Source organism: Falco punctatus, assembly GCF_963210335.1.
Source record: "Falco punctatus genome assembly, chromosome: 3".
Classification (NCBI taxonomy): Eukaryota; Metazoa; Chordata; class Aves; order Falconiformes; family Falconidae; genus Falco; species Falco punctatus.
This window is the reverse complement of record NC_137582.1, coordinates 43,135,199-43,150,841: the sequence shown is the minus strand read 5'-3', so window position 1 is coordinate 43,150,841 and position 15,643 is coordinate 43,135,199. Positions and strand designations below refer to the sequence as shown.

The following is a 15,643-nucleotide window of genomic DNA, read 5'->3' as shown; positions in this document are numbered from 1 at the left end:
GCATACACTCCTGTGCAAACAAGCAAGAAAAAAAACACCCAAGATTCTAGCCTGTGCTTTTTTTTTTTTTTTTTAATGCAGGGCTGCAGTTGTCTTTAGCTTTCTAAATTGAGATGGCCTTTGAATTTAAAAGGGTATGACTGGTGCAAACAAGCAGAGTACAAATTGTTTTGGGTTTGGTTTTTTTCCCCCAAGTGTATGAGTAGAGAAGATGGAAGAGATGAGCAGAATTACTAATAATCAGATGTTCAAACTGTTCATCAGAAAACAAACAATGCAATTATTTCTAGGTACTTTAATGTGTAAGTACAATCGAATTGTATGTGTTTTGTTTTCAGCTAAAGAAGCAATTTCCCACCATGAACTTGAAGATTCCAGCTAAGAGAATATTTGGAGATAATTTTGATCCTGGTAAGTTGTTATCTTGTTACTCATTTTGTCAGTTTCTTTATATGAAAATTGATCTATTCCAGCCTACAAGCAGCTATCTTGGATGAGTTTTACACCAGTCCTCAAAACAATGACTAAACCAAAGTTTAGTCATGCCTCAGTCAAGAACAGGGACTAGCGTAGGTAGATTCTCTACCTTGTGATCGTGAACAAAGTATTGCTCAGTGGCCCAGTGCCTCTTTTGCACTGAAGGCTATAGCTTCTCCTGAGCCTGCAGTATTCAGGATTGTGAGAATTTCTGAACTGTCAGTGTAATTGCTCCTTTATAAAAGCAAAAGCCAAACCCGCTAAACATATGCCTGGCAAATTTTAAACTTCCTTTGTGTGACTTTCATTTTTTGGGGGGTGGGGGGGAAGTAACTAAAGGATTTACCTTTGAAGGCTTTTGAACTCTCTGTGTCTAAATGTGCTTCCTTGTACAATTTAGATGAAAATGAATCTCTTCCTGTTGTTGCTCCACTTACAGAGCCCATCTTATGTGAACGTGATGTGATCAAGTTAACAGCGATAGGTCCCAATGAAGCTTGCTCTGTCCTTATCAAAATACTAATAAGAAATCACTTGTAAAGTGCATTAACCTAGGTGTACCACCAATGAATAAATAAAAAGGCAAATGGCAAGGCCAGACCTTTGCTCTGTGTCTTTATAGCCTTCATTCAGGCCATTTTACTTAAGGGTTTTTCTGATGGTCATTGGGAACCTCCTGCCTTCCCCTGGCTTGGTGATGTGATCAGACTGCGTGTGTAGCTGCATCTCCTCCTGCACTGTTTAAATAATTTCATTTTCTCCTTTGTGAAAAACAAATGGATCCAAAGGTGTTGAACTCTTGGAATGAGTTGTTTTGGGGTTTTTTAGACTTCTTCAAAAAAATTATGTTTTGACAATTACAGTTAATCTCCTGGATCCTGATGTGAAATTCCTTTTTATTTTTTATTACAATAATTAAATGCAAGTATCCAAGCTCTGATGTCCTCTTCTGATGAAGATGTAAATTATTGCCAGAAGTTTTACATGTATTGTGTCTACAGGGACTTCTTGTTTTGGTTTTGTTTCTTTCCTTTTCTCTGACCTTGGGGGTTTTTAGAGTTGGCTGAAGACCTAGTAATGTCATGCTGCCTGGTCTGCAGTACAGCCAAATGTACAGGTGGATTTCTTGGAGTCAGATTTAGGAAACTGGAATTTAAATGTGGGGGGGCCTAAAATTTTATTAAAACTATATATGTAAAACAACTCCCTCAGGCTTGTTTTAAATTTCCATAAACTATGCTGAAATCCTTGAAGCATGAGAAACTAAATAGTTCTCAAGATTTCTTGCTGGGGGGCAGGGTGGAGATGGAGCAATGATGGTCATCTAAATCTTTCTCTTAACTCTGATTTATTGAAGCATTTGATGCAATGTTTCTGCTGACTCCTGAAATAAGTCACATATTTTACAGACCTTGAAATGGTATTTTACTTCTGTCGATGTGTGCAGCATTGTACTACTGCATGGGAGTGCAGTAGAGTGGAATTTGTATATACCTTTTCCTAAAAATACCAAAAAATACTGTCATAACATACATTGTCATCTAAATGTTCCGTTTCTGTTGTCCCTTAGGTTATTTCAAAATTAATCTTGTTTTAACTTCAGAAATGGGACAGAGGAAAATCACAGAAACCAGTCAGAATACAGAACGAGAAAATTACAGAATAAATTTGAGCTGACATGATGCAGGTGTTTTTATCTTCAGCAACAGGGATAGTTCTGTAGGCTTAGTGTGTCAGATGGCATTGTAGATCTACTGTACTGAAACTGCTGATGTTGGTGACTCCCGTAACATCTTTATGTTCCTGTTTGATGTCAGTAATTTGGGATTATTAAATACACTCATAAGGGTTTGGGGATTATATCCCTGAAACATTATGATAATTTTTCTTTATATGCAATACTGCTTTTAACTGAAATTTAATTTTAATTCAAAATTTTAATTGTTGTCAGTAATTTATGTGCGACAGAAAGAATCGCAAGTCAAGTATTCCATGCAGATTATTGTTGATAGGAATAATGAAAGACAAGATTATTCTGGTTTATACTGTTTCATCTTAGAGCTCTCTTTCTATTTCAAATCTTCTGTATCTTTCCATATTGCTAAAGAAAAGTTACATGTCTTAAGCTTTGGATGAGGGTGAAGATTCTGAGGATTATTTTCTTATGTTACAGGTGATGTCCAAAATGGAAAGAAAAGTGGTTTTATTTAGTTATCTTTAATGGTTACATCAAAGTGCCTGCTGGTGGGTTGAATTGTGCAGCTTTCCCACTGCTGTACATATATTATGGAAATATGCTGCTTGTTCATGTAAAAACTTGACTTTGTACAACTGATGTCAGGTTTTGCCTGTGTTTTGTTGGGGGATTTTTTTGAATGTAATCATGTGCTGAAGGGCTCACCTGTGCAATGAAGGCTGGACAGGTTAGCCCACTATGGTTACACACTATTCTTAAAGCACTTTCATGTACTTTTAATCCATCTAGCTTTCTATGTTTTCAAGTACTGTTGAAGAAAAAGTGAAATTTGTTCTCTCAACTCACTTGAATGATTTAAGCTTCTGATTTTCATGTGTAGAACCAATCCTGTTCTGAACAGGTTGTGAACCAACCTCTTTTTAACTGCTGTTTAAGTCCTAAAAACCCTTAAATTTGAAACTAAGTCGTCTTTGTGAGCTGACTGATCATTCTAATAAATCTATCTTTTTTTTCAGATTTCATTAAACAGAGAAGAGCAGGACTGAATGAATTCATTCAAAATTTAGTTAGACAGCCAGAGTTATGCAATCAGTAAGTAGTTTAATTTCTATTCTATAAAGACTATTTAAAAGACATGAGATGTCAACTAGAAAATTGAAGATTAAGTACTTTTAACCAGAAAATGTTTTTTACCTGTTCAGTGCTCTTAAGTATAATAAACAAACTTTAATATGGCTGTTCATTCGTTCAGGAAAAATCTACAGACTGATGAACAATATAAAAACATTTATTTTCTGAAAACTGATCAACAAATAAACTTGCAGGCAGTTAACTGATCTTAATTCAAGGGGTGCAGATTCCAGTGTGAACTCTGTTGTACATCAGGTGTTTTGCTGATGGCTGTAATGTTTGAGAACTCTGCTGTCACTTGCTACTGTGTTGCTGTAGCAGTCACTGCCTGCATCCTTTTGTTAGGGCATGTGTGTATTCCAGAACTTGTTTTAAGCGTGTTAACAAAGTAGCTTAATTAGCTTGCTTAAGTGGTTTGGGATAACCAAGCTGACCTGCCTAAAGCAAATGAGTAAACTTGCACATAAACTATTCCATCAGAAGAACTGCAGGCGTGTTAAACTCCATCAGTGCAACAGTGAGGAATGAGAGATGGCAATATGCTAGAGTCAGCTCCAGTTAAATCTGGAGGATAGCACTTGTGCATGTGAACTGATTTGGGGGTAAATGCATTTTTCTTTCAGTTTAAATCTATACCTAATAAATCTAAACTAAATCGATGTGGCTTTCAATGTAGCTTGAACTAGTAACATGGAAAAGCTGTTTGGTGTTAGTGTTGAGTAAAATGTCTGTAATACATACACTTTGTTTAATTAGCATATCTGTACAACTTGTGAAACTGTCTATTTTCCACAGGAGAAAAAAACTTCTGTAAAATGGAATATTGCTGCAGTTTGCAGTATGCAGTCAGGTTGGGTTTTTTTTCCCCAACAAATGAACTAATTAACGTCCTGTTAACCTGAAATATGTACTTCCTTTATTTTTTTGGAAAAAAGGGAACATTTTATATATAATTCCTTGTGATAAGTGGAAAAAATTTCAAAACAAGGTTTTTGTCATGAAACAGTTTTTCACTAGAACAAATACTGTGAAGTTTGTGGTCATAGCAGTGTTATTCTCTGGGAAAGAATAGAAAGCACATTAACTCATTACTGAAAGCTAATCTGTTTTGTTACATTAGGAAATCACACTGGTTTTATTTAGCACAGTCCCCTCCCCTGTTTGGTTGCAGTATGTCCAAGTACCAAATATTTTGTCTCAAAACATACTATATTTGTTCTCCGAAGGTAAAAATGGTACTTTTTTTAATGCACCTGATAAAACTGTGTGCTTAAAAAAACCCCAATCCTCAAATTGACTTGCCTTCTTAAATTTCTTCTGAGCTTTTAAAGTTTTTATGCTCAATGCATCTGTAGCTGAATCTATGTTCTTTAACGTGGCACTTAGCCTGCTTGATCCATTAAAAAGAAATCAGTATGAAGAAGTGGGTCTTATAAAGGGTTGTGATGCTGTTAAAAGTGTGTTAAATAAAAAGCTTATTAAGCATAGTTCTACAATAAAAACAAAATAGAGACAGAATTTGACTCGTTCTGTTCTCCTCCTCCCCACCCTTAAAGTAACAGTGGTTTATGTGGGAGAAAAAGCAAGACTTTAATTCACAATTCAGTGCAAAAGCATTTAATTTTATAGTAATTTGTTTTTCTTCTAATAACTGCAAGGTACTTTGTTTTTCTGGAGTAAGCTTTTTTGCAGTGCTCTATTACAGAAAATCATACTAATAATTACATAATCTGTCACCTTTGTGTGTGCCAGTGAACATTATTACTGAAGAAATACAAAAACTTTATTAACTTGTGTTTTGGATTTTTTTGGTAAAATCTGATAGAAACTACTGAAGGAATATGTGGTGAGTGAGACTTCACAGATAGTCCACATCCTTGCTTTCTTAGACTGTTTTGCTTCAATGTGCTAATTAAATATGATACTGATATTAGGTAAAAGCACTTACGTAAAGTCAGTAATATACAAAGAAGACTTGAGGGTTATGCATTCTCACAGAACTTTGAGGAAGTCCACCTTCTACTACATCTTTTAGGCTCTAAAAGCAGTATCAGGATGTCATATTTTTAAGTCCTACCTAGGAAAACTTTCACTAAAAGCTTAAGAATGGTTCATGATGATGTCCTCATTTCTGGATGGGAAGGCACCTGAATATCTGAATTGAAAAGCACATATGTCAGATTCAGTATGTCAAAGATGGTTTAATATTTACGTTATTCTGTGAAACATGCAGTATTGTGGTGTTCCTTCTCTTTTCGCCTTCAGTGGACTTTGCTCTTGGGTCAGACAAGTTTGTTGAATATTGTATCAAAGCAAACCTTTCTGCTCAATAATAAACCCAACAAAAACCTGAATTGTTACAGAGTGATTACAGAGAGACCCTGTAATCGTTGGTAAGGATTTTCCTGCGACTGCTGTCAGGTGGAATATGAGGCAAGATGAATCATTGGCTTAGACCAAATTGGGAATTAAGTGGACTATCTTTAAGCTGCATTTAGTCAGCTAACTGTATTTGATAGAGAACCTGCTCTCATGGATAGAATTCAGATATTGGAAAAAAAAATGTCAGGAGGGGTAAGAGATCTTATCATGTGTCTCCCTTGCTTCTATTCAGGATATCAGTTACTTGTGAACACTGTGAGGCCTCCTGAATCACTGAGCAACTATTCACATAGAACTGCTCGCCCCCTCAAACGTAGGTCTTCACTGAAAAATTCATGCATTTAATTATCTATTAGAACATGTCCAAAGAAAATCTGTTTGAATCCAACTGTATAATAGAGGATACATTAAAGGTGTAATGTAGTTATTTTTAAATAGTCCAAAGTAGCTTTTCAATGAAAATTAGAACATTTGAATAACACTTGGAAGAACTCAAGGATGACAACACCCTGCAACCTCTGTGGGAAAATGAGTTATCAGTTAAGTGAGAAGTGTCTGCATTTGTTCCCTAGAAGAAAATCAGAGTGACTAGGATTTTCTGGTTTCAAAATCTGATGAATATAAAAATGAATATGAAACCCCTGGATTTGTAAGATCTTGTAGTCCATGCTGGGGAAAGCAAACTTTGCATTGCTTAAGTTGTGTTCTTTTAAAAATGTAATGGTATATTGGCTTTTTGAGCCTTTCTTTTTTTTTCTGTAAGAAAGATAGCAGTTTTTCTTTTTTCCTAAGTGTGTGGAAAAGAGGGAATAGCTGGGCACCATTATTTAAATAATGTGTTTTAAAGTTAAGGTTCTGTCACTGGCAATTAATGTTACCATTTTGCATCATAATCTGTGTTACTTTTTGGGCTTGTTCATATTTCTGGGTGTGTCCAAGATTTTTGTGTGGCTTCATATGTTTTATGTAGGAAAGCTAATGCAGAATGAGTATTACAGAAGGAACTGTATTTAGGCAGACCTTGACACCCCTTCATGGATTTCAGAGATAATCCATAAATTGAATTTAATCCAGTCAATCATAAAAATCCAGACAAAACCAAGTTTTGCTGGTAGTATATGTACAGTGTATGCTAAACATCCCTTTTTTAAACTGTGTTCTTGATCCTTTTGATTTCATATGTGAGGTTATTTTAGGAATAGTTTGTGTGTTATTTTAAAATAATACATGTGAGCTATTACAGCACAGAAGTCCTACCAATATATATAGCATTTTGCTTAACATGCTGCAGTCTTGTGGAGGAAATTAGTACGTTAAACGTATTTTTAATCACTACTTCTTTGCAGTGCTTTTAAAATTACAAATATGAACAATGTAACATTGATCAATTACACTTCTGACAGCCCTGTGTTGTAGAGATTGTTGAATACCCTGCAACTCTACAGCGGCCTTTTAGTGTGAATGGATTATTTTTTTTTCCCATGCTGTGAATTCAGTCATGGACAAAGTTACTATAGTAACTATTTGAGATATATTACTACATGCTCTATTTAATCAGCTAGTTGTCCAGAGTAATTAATGCTGAAAGGTAATTAAGGTCTGGTTCTGTTTATCTAGTGAAAAGCATCAACCATAACTGTTTATTCTTGATTTCATGATATGCAAAGATTGTAAAACCTAAATTATTGCATCATGAGGCAGTATTACTACAGTATTGAAACCACAGTGGTTTTTGTCTTCCTGGGACTTGAGATACAAGACAGACCTTGAAATAGATCAGAATTTGGAGGTCATATAAGGTGAGAAGAATTATGTTGAAAATCATGGTGGGAGGTTGTGTGAGCAGTCTTGTTGCTGAAGGGAACTGAAAGAGATTTCAGATAGGGTTTAGGAATACAGAATGTAAGCGATGGAGACTGGGAACCTCAGACAGCACAGGGCATGAGTTAGGTTTAGTAATGCTAACAGGAAATACTGTTTTCTCAAGGAACATTATGTCTGAAATTTAGGTAAGATTTCTTCCTTGATAAGCAGGCTGCCTTTTAGTGAACTGAAGGAACTTGAAAGATTCAGGTAATCTCTTCAAGTGGTGTATAGGCTATATGCAATACCCATTTGTTTAGGAATTAATGTTGCCTCACTTACATCGCATTATTCTTCACTTGCTCGCTGTGCTGTGGTTAAGAAAGATGTTACATTCTTTTGAACCTACCACTGGGTAAGCCTTGCTTCCTGGGAGCGGGTTCTTCAACTTCTCTTACTTGCCCTCTTTCTCCCACTCTCCCCCAGCCCCCACCAAGACAGAAGCTAGAAACCAATGCTGAAGTTACAGTGCATCTCCTTAGGTACTGTTGGAAGCCTGTAGTTTCTCTTGCCAGTTCCTGAAGGGTAGCATTTTTGTCCTGCAGCTGACTGGCAGGTTTTCTTAATGTTGTCTTGTCAGTCCCCAGCCAGAATGCATTCTGAATTCAAAATCGCCATCTGCTTTAAAGTGAATGGGGACAGGAACATCACTACGATGTATCTCTCAGGACGTGCGTCTCTCTTTTGAGATACAGACTGTGTATTTCATTCTGTATTGTGGACTATTTCATTCATTTTGGAAAACTAAAATGGTTTTAAACTCTTCAGTCTTTTGAAAAAAGTCTGTTTCCTGCTGGTTGGTAACAAGTTAGAATGTATGCTTTCTTTTAATAATAACCTTTTAATGCAATTCTGCAGAGCTTTTCCTTATAAAGACTTCACATACATATACTTCAGAATTTTCCGCTTGGAAAAAAACTGACGTATGTACTGTGTGTAATATATTCAGCAGTTGAATTAAGTTGCTGTAACAACATACCTTGTACACAGTCCTTAATTCCCTGAACTTAGATATAAAATTTTGTGAGGCGTTATTCCTCTGTACACTGCTGTTTAATTTTGTGCTTCCTATGGTTGTGGCTGAAAATCAGGCAGATTATTGGTGTGCTAATGAAGTTAACTGTGTTTCTAGCCCAGATGTCAGATCATTTCTTCAGATGGATAACCCAAAACACCAGTCAGATCCATCTGAAGATGAAGATGAAAGAAGCAGTCGAAAGGTAATAAACCAGAATTTAGGTGCTTGAGAGCAATCTTAGGTATATTATTTACTGCAAATTACTGGTTGGTTGGTTTTGCAATAAAACTCCTATGTGCTCTTTTAAACAAATCTGTTTCACTGTGGGCTGTAAGGTATTTTTCTGTCAAATGTGAACTGCAGAGAGGGGTAAAAGTGATTGCTAGCTTTGTCTTGCTTCTTTCCCACTTGCTATATGGGTTAAAGAAACACAGCTTTAGTTATAGCGTAGCTGTCACAGGTTTTGCAATCACTTCAAAGATTCTTACTAAGAACATCTGGCAAGGAGCAGGGGAGATTGAATGTTTAATCGTCTTTTTATTTGCTTGCGTGTCCATTTTTTTTTCTAAAGGGGCAGAAATACAATTCTCTCAGGGAAAGAAATGCAGTCGGAGCAAGGATGGATTTGATTTCATATATAACACTGTGTGAAGTCTGAAGCCTCTTTTGTCATAAAAACCTCTACATGGCTAGATGAATTCTCTGAAAATTAGTTCACAACCTCCAGAAAATAGTGCTTTTTGAAAAAAAGAGTATTTCTAGGAAGGTAGAAGTGCCATATTAAAGCTTTCTCTATGGCTTACTTCTTGGCATACAGGTATGATAGTAGCATTTCCCTTCTTATTCAGCCCATTAAAGCTATGAATTGTCATTTTGCTTTGTGTGAGATTCACAGCAGATTTAATGTTTTCTGAAAGTTTCACTTCCAAAGGTGCCAATCTTTGCTGTAATTTTTTTTAAGTTCTCAACAGCACTGTAAGCATACAGAAAAATTCTACTTTAAAATACTGCTTTCCTACTACTTTGAAAGGTATTTTAAGTAATATGGAATTTTCTAAATCTTCTTTGGAAAACTAGTGTGTTATGCCACAACAAATTCCAGAAGAGGAAGGGAGTGAATGCATAGTGGTCTGGACCATACTTTTTGATAGGAAATTCACCTTCTGATGGTTACTGTAAATGATGAAGCTGAAAAATGAGGAACAAAACCAAACCTTCAAAAACCTAAATCTTCTATATAGTAGATTTATTAGAACTGTCCAGTACCATTGTGTGATTGGCCCTTATTAGTGAATAGTAGCATCCAGCGCTGCTGGCAGGGCATTCTCTGCTTCTCTAGGAGTTCTGGTTTTGTGATGCCTGTTTGCCTGTCCTCTGGTAACTTGTGTTTGAATGCAGTTTATCCTTCCCTGATAAATTAAAAAAAACCAATGAGAGTACAAATACTACTTTTTTTTATATATATAAAAAAAAAAAAGAGGGGGGTGAAAATTACCTAAATTATAGTGGCTTCCTCCTCTCCCTGTAATTTACAAATTCTGTCTGGGTGTGTACTGGTATTCATGTCATTCCTGGAATTGAGTTAAGTTAACCTTTAATGTCAGACTAGAAAATGTTGGCAATGTTTTTCTTGGGGTGGGGAAAATGTTCACTTCTGTTTTTTTAAAAGCACAGTGTCTTTCATTAATTACTTTTGTGTAAGTAATGTGGGGTTTTTTTATTAGTAAGATCTTGGAAAATTTAGACTAAAAGGTAGAAAATACATTCCTAGAGCAAATACAGAAAGGGTTAAGTTCTGGATGAGGAACAAGTTATTTGTTCAAAGGCTCTTAAATTTTTGTTCCTAATTTTGTCCTCTGTGTCTGGACACAATTATTTTAATACCTTCATCCTTGAATGTTACATGTGTAGAAATAATTTGTGACGAGGTGATGACGGCCAGATATTTCAACTTGCAAAGTTCCCAATCTGGATGTTAGATCTCTTTAAAAATCTAATGTAAGAAGTATAAAGGTATGGATTGAGGAAATTATTAATTTGAAAATACTCTACTGTTGGTTGGAATATATAAGAAAGAATTTTAAGAAAAGGTATTAAAAATAAACCTCTTTGTCTCTCCCAACAGTTAAACTCTACCTCACAGAATATCAACTTGGGACCATCTGGAAATCCTCAGTAGGTTTTAATTAAATTGAATTTAAAAGTAATTTAATACACAAATTTTATTTTAATTTTTGTAAATTAATTTAAAACCTGAAAAGTTAAGGCTGAACATAATTTTTAATAGTGTGAAATAATTCTTTGGGGTGTGTGTGTACATATATATATTAACAATAGTTTAAAAAACTTTTTTCCTTTTCACCTTCAGATTTTGTTAGTCTGCTAACATTTTACTTAAGAATGCTATAGCAAAGGTGACCTCTGTCTTGGGAGTGGTTCCACAAACATTAGTAATTGTGAACAGTTTCTGAAAACTATTTTGTTTTAATGCATGACAAAGGAGCAACTTACCTTGTTAAAGCCACAAACTTAGTTACTGCAGTCATAACTTGCTTTTCTGTTTGTGTCTTCTGAGAGTTTCTGTTCTCCATTCTGTGTGAATCTGTGCTTTTCGTCTAGGATTAGGAGATGACTGCTATTTTGGTTTTGTTTTCGTCACAGATTTGTTCTGGGCTAACAGGAGGAAATACTTAATAGATTGCAGTAAGAAATTAAATTTAAGAGCACTTCCCTTCAGGGGCAATAAATGGAGAGGTGTTATGGTGATGTAACTGTTATTCTGGAATTTTTAAACATGGTTAATGGTTTGCTGACAAAAATATCTCCGAATTGTATTCAGGAAGAAGTAAGGGAATCCTGGGAAGAACTGAAAGGAGTGGTGATGTGGGAAGTGGAAAAACTGAGAGTGAATTCATATGTACACACACAGAAGAGGAAAGTGTTAGGGCCTCTTTCCTCTTGCCGTAGCTTAAAATGAGAAAGGAATGGATGGAGGGGAAGGATGGGATAGCCAGAGAGAGAATAGATAACACATTTGGTCCTTCCTTCCTTCCTTCCCCCATGTAAGCTTGAGAAGCCATTTGGCCTTCTGGAAATGAGAAATAAACTCCAAGAAAAGTCATGGGGAAATGGAGACTTAAAAATTACAAGAAAATAGAATATGGAGAATAAAAGAACAGTCTTGCTCCTCCTCTACATCTTAACCTTAAACTTTTAAAATAAACTCAAATGATGCACCTTGAATACTTTCCCTGGAGGAAAATGGAATTGCAAAATGAAGAGGAGTCATCATTTCCGAGGCAAAGTCTGCAGATGTCTAGGTGTTGGGTGGAGTGAAGAATAAAGGAGGGTGCTAACGGGCGGTTCTTCTCACATTACAACTCAAGTGCTACACTAGACTACAGCTATAAACCTTGTAATTTCTACCCAGATAACCTGTCTCCTTCTTAAATATATTTCAGTGCTAAACCAACAGACTTTGATTTCCTGAAAGTTATTGGGAAAGGCAGCTTTGGCAAGGTGAGCTTTCTTATTACTGTGTCTTGCCCTGGTGCAAGGAAGCTAACTGGTGTCTTGTGCATAGTGACTGTTGGCTACAGACTTGGTCAGAGGTTTTGGAAGTGCTGTCAGTCTAGATTGACATATAAACTGTCGTATTGGATCCCTGTTGCTGCTGCTGCTTTATAGCCCTGCCATTTTTTACCTGGTGTGGCAGTTGGCTGCCTCAGTCGCTTGTTGGGAGTGACAAAAAGGAGTGTTTCCCTTTCTCGTTAAGAGCAATAGGGATCCTCTGTTTCCCCCAGAGAGGAAGGGAGGTACCCTGTGCTTATGCAGCAGCTGCAGTATGCATCATGGCGTTTTCCTTTGTTGGCATGGACTGTTTTGTCAAACCCCTAATGCTATGGAGCAGTGAGAGCAACAGCCCATTGAAAAGTGACTTAAACATTGATATTCTACAAAGATGCAACAGAGAATCCCTCTTGAAATTTTTTTTGAGGAGTGGTATTTTTAAAGTTATTCTTTTTTGTTAAATTATCTTTAATAAAACCAGCTGGAATTTATTTTGATAGAGATTCAGCAGGTCATGTAAAATAAATGTCATAATTCAGTCTCATGATACCACTATCATGACAGATTTCTACTGAACTGTAAACTTGCTCTGTTAGTGATTATGTTGCTGATTGACTGTATTAGAAGCAAAGAAACTGTATTGTGAAAAAAAAAGCATGAATACTTTCCAGTTATGATGAAATTATGAAATTATTACTAACAGAATGTGATCTGCAATAATCACACTTCTTCATTTGTTTTGAATTTCACAGGTTCTTCTTGCAAAGCGAAAACTGGATGGGAAATACTATGCTGTCAAAGTGCTGCAGAAAAAAATTGTTCTTAATAGGAAAGAGGTAAAGAGACACATTCTTTCTTCACCCATCTCCCTTCCTTTTCCCCTTAATTACAAAATCATTCCTGTTTACTTATTGATCTTTTACTTCCTTACAGCAAAAACATATTATGGCTGAACGTAATGTGCTTTTGAAAAATGTGAAACATCCATTTTTGGTTGGATTACATTACTCATTCCAAACAACAGAAAAGCTTTACTTTGTCTTGGATTTCGTTAATGGAGGAGAGGTATGTGGTGGTTGTGTTTGGATTTGAGTTTCTTTTTTCTGTGAATTCTGGGTAGGAGGGGCAAAATAATCCTTTATAATGGGCTGTGGTCAGCATTCTCTCAACTTTGAAAACCCTGTTACTGTGTGCTTTTTTACTGCAGCCTTCTATAGCTATATGGACCCTGTTCCTCTTCTTGTCAACGACTTTAATCCCGAATTTATTCATGGTTCTCAGATACAAATAGTATATTTTACAGTTACATAAATTTACCTTTATTACAAATTAATCTTATGTTGACATGTTTCACCATATAAAACTGTCTTTTTCTCTTGTATCTGCATTAGCTGAGATGCTAGTATTTTGAAAGTATAAGGAAGGAAACTGGCAACTGAATTTACTACATTGATATTATTGGAAACCTTTGCATTATTCCATAGGTTTGCATGGTTTAATTACTTATTATCAAATAGCCTTATCCTCAGGAATTTTTTCCTTGAAGCAATGCTGTTGAATCTGAAGAGCCATTAAGTGACTTGGGGAAAAACTTGTGAAAGGAAGGGAGAAAGTCTGTATATGTTTAAGATGTTCTAGAGCGGTTTGTCTTCAGCTAGGGACCTGTTGCTTTTCAAAGTACCCAGCACTGCCACAAGTGCTCAAGAAGCTCCTGTATAAACTGGCTGCATAGCTAGTACACATGAAAAGAGTACAAAATGCTGCTTCCATTCCTTCAAAAGGTTTTGTGGAAAATCAAGGGTCTTGTAGACTAGTAATACCTATCTGGGAAAGTAGTTGTGACTGAAGAAAACAGTGTAGTGAAAAATTACTATATGAACAGAACTATCCAACATACATGCCTTGAAGAAGAGCTGTGTCTTGTCACTTGCTTTGTTTTCAATTTGGTGATTTATTGGTGTAAAACATACACATTTCAGGTGCTTAAAGCAGGTCAGGAAAGAAGGATGGGACAGGATACTGTTGTAGATGATAAACTCTGGTAGCTGAAAGAGTGCAGGGGAAGGGGTAGAATTTAAATAGTTTGTTTTGGCATATCTTAGAGTTTCCTATTATGTCACTGCAGCTGGATATACACAGACAAGTATAAAGTACGCTGAATAAACCAGGATGAAATAGGAACTGGGTTATCTGTTAGTCATATTCATGTGGCCTGCTAGTATTTCTGATGCTCCTAGAGCTGGTGCTTTGACCCCTTTAAGTGTCAGAGTTGGGACAACATGGGCAAGTCTAGGGTACTGTCATATTTAGACTGCGTCAGCAAGCTCCTGATTTGCTCTGCTCTGAATTCCTGGCCACAAGTTAGGTTGGCATTCTTCCAGGCAAACTAAAATACGGTTCAAAATAGCTTTCAGATTTCAATGAAGTGCTTGGAAAGCTCTGGCTTTTTATTTTTTCCCGAAGTTTGTAGGCAGAAAACTTCTGTTTTCTTAATTTTTTTATGATTTGAATGGGTAGGATAGTTAAATCTGTATGTTTATGATTTAATCTTTGGCTAGACTTCTGTTCTGTATCTGCTCAAACTATTTGAAGCCAGACAGCTCTCTGTAGTTGAGAGATTCTGTGGATCAGCTTGGAATGTACATCTCCCAAACTGATCTACATGTAGGTGATTTCAAAATACAATTCTATAAATACTTACATACAAAACTTTGAATACAAGCATATACAAAAATGGAAGATTACTTACTTGACACGAGGTTATATTCTGTTAGGAAGCTGTCTTGCATGATTTAATCTTTCCGACTTCTGTTCACAGCTTAATAGTTTACTCTAGTTCCTTTTAACTAGTCTTGGTTTTAGGGGAATATCCTTACGTGTTTTGAGTTACCTATCCATTTCTGAGCTACAAAAGAGAAGAAAGGGAATAAAGGAATGCCAAAGTTATGCAGCAAAAACAATTCTATTTGATTTTGTTTTTTAAAAAAAATGGACGGCTAAAACTTTTTACTGTTAAAATTGCATGTTATTAACCTGATTTTTGTGCATAATGTTCTTATTTACTATTTGCATATTTACAGCTGTTCTTTCACTTACAAAGAGAACGTTCCTTTCCTGAGCACAGAGCCAGATTTTATGCTGCTGAAATAGCTAGTGCACTGGGCTACTTACACTCCATTAATATAGTGTACAGGTAAGTTTCTGAAATGTATCCTTGTCCTGAAGAAGTTCAAAATAGGACAAATTATTGTATTAAAAACGACTACATGTAATCATCTTATGGATAACTTGAACATAGCAAGTTTACCAAAACTTGAAGCTTTCAGCTGAAGAATAAAAGTCCTTGCCTCTGAAGCTCTTGTGTTAGTGACTACTGTTTTGAATTAATACAGTATTTTTTTTAAATAGGGATTTAAAACCAGAAAACATTCTCCTAGATTCACTGGTAAGTATGCAACATTATTTTTGGTTTTCTGTGTTCTCTCACAAAATTGATACTTAGGTGT

General features: G+C 35.9%; 1 protein-coding gene across 4 annotated transcripts in view; it reads left to right on the top strand.

Annotated features, from left to right (window-relative positions):
- LOC308060988 (serine/threonine-protein kinase Sgk3) overlaps positions 1 to 15,643 on the top strand; it is a 61,433-nt gene that overhangs the window by 38,840 nt on the left and 6,950 nt on the right. For all 4 annotated transcript variants that reach the window (XM_080380387.1, XM_080380389.1, XM_080380386.1 and 1 more), the window contains exons 4-12: positions 339 to 411; positions 3,190 to 3,265; positions 8,682 to 8,769; positions 10,693 to 10,742; positions 12,029 to 12,086; positions 12,890 to 12,973; positions 13,071 to 13,202; positions 15,218 to 15,330; positions 15,546 to 15,582. In XM_080380387.1, the coding sequence (XP_080236513.1) occupies positions 339 to 411; positions 3,190 to 3,265; positions 8,682 to 8,769; positions 10,693 to 10,742; positions 12,029 to 12,086; positions 12,890 to 12,973; positions 13,071 to 13,202; positions 15,218 to 15,330; positions 15,546 to 15,582 (711 nt within the window). The remainder of the gene's footprint in view (positions 1 to 338; positions 412 to 3,189; positions 3,266 to 8,681; positions 8,770 to 10,692; positions 10,743 to 12,028; positions 12,087 to 12,889; positions 12,974 to 13,070; positions 13,203 to 15,217; positions 15,331 to 15,545; positions 15,583 to 15,643) is intronic.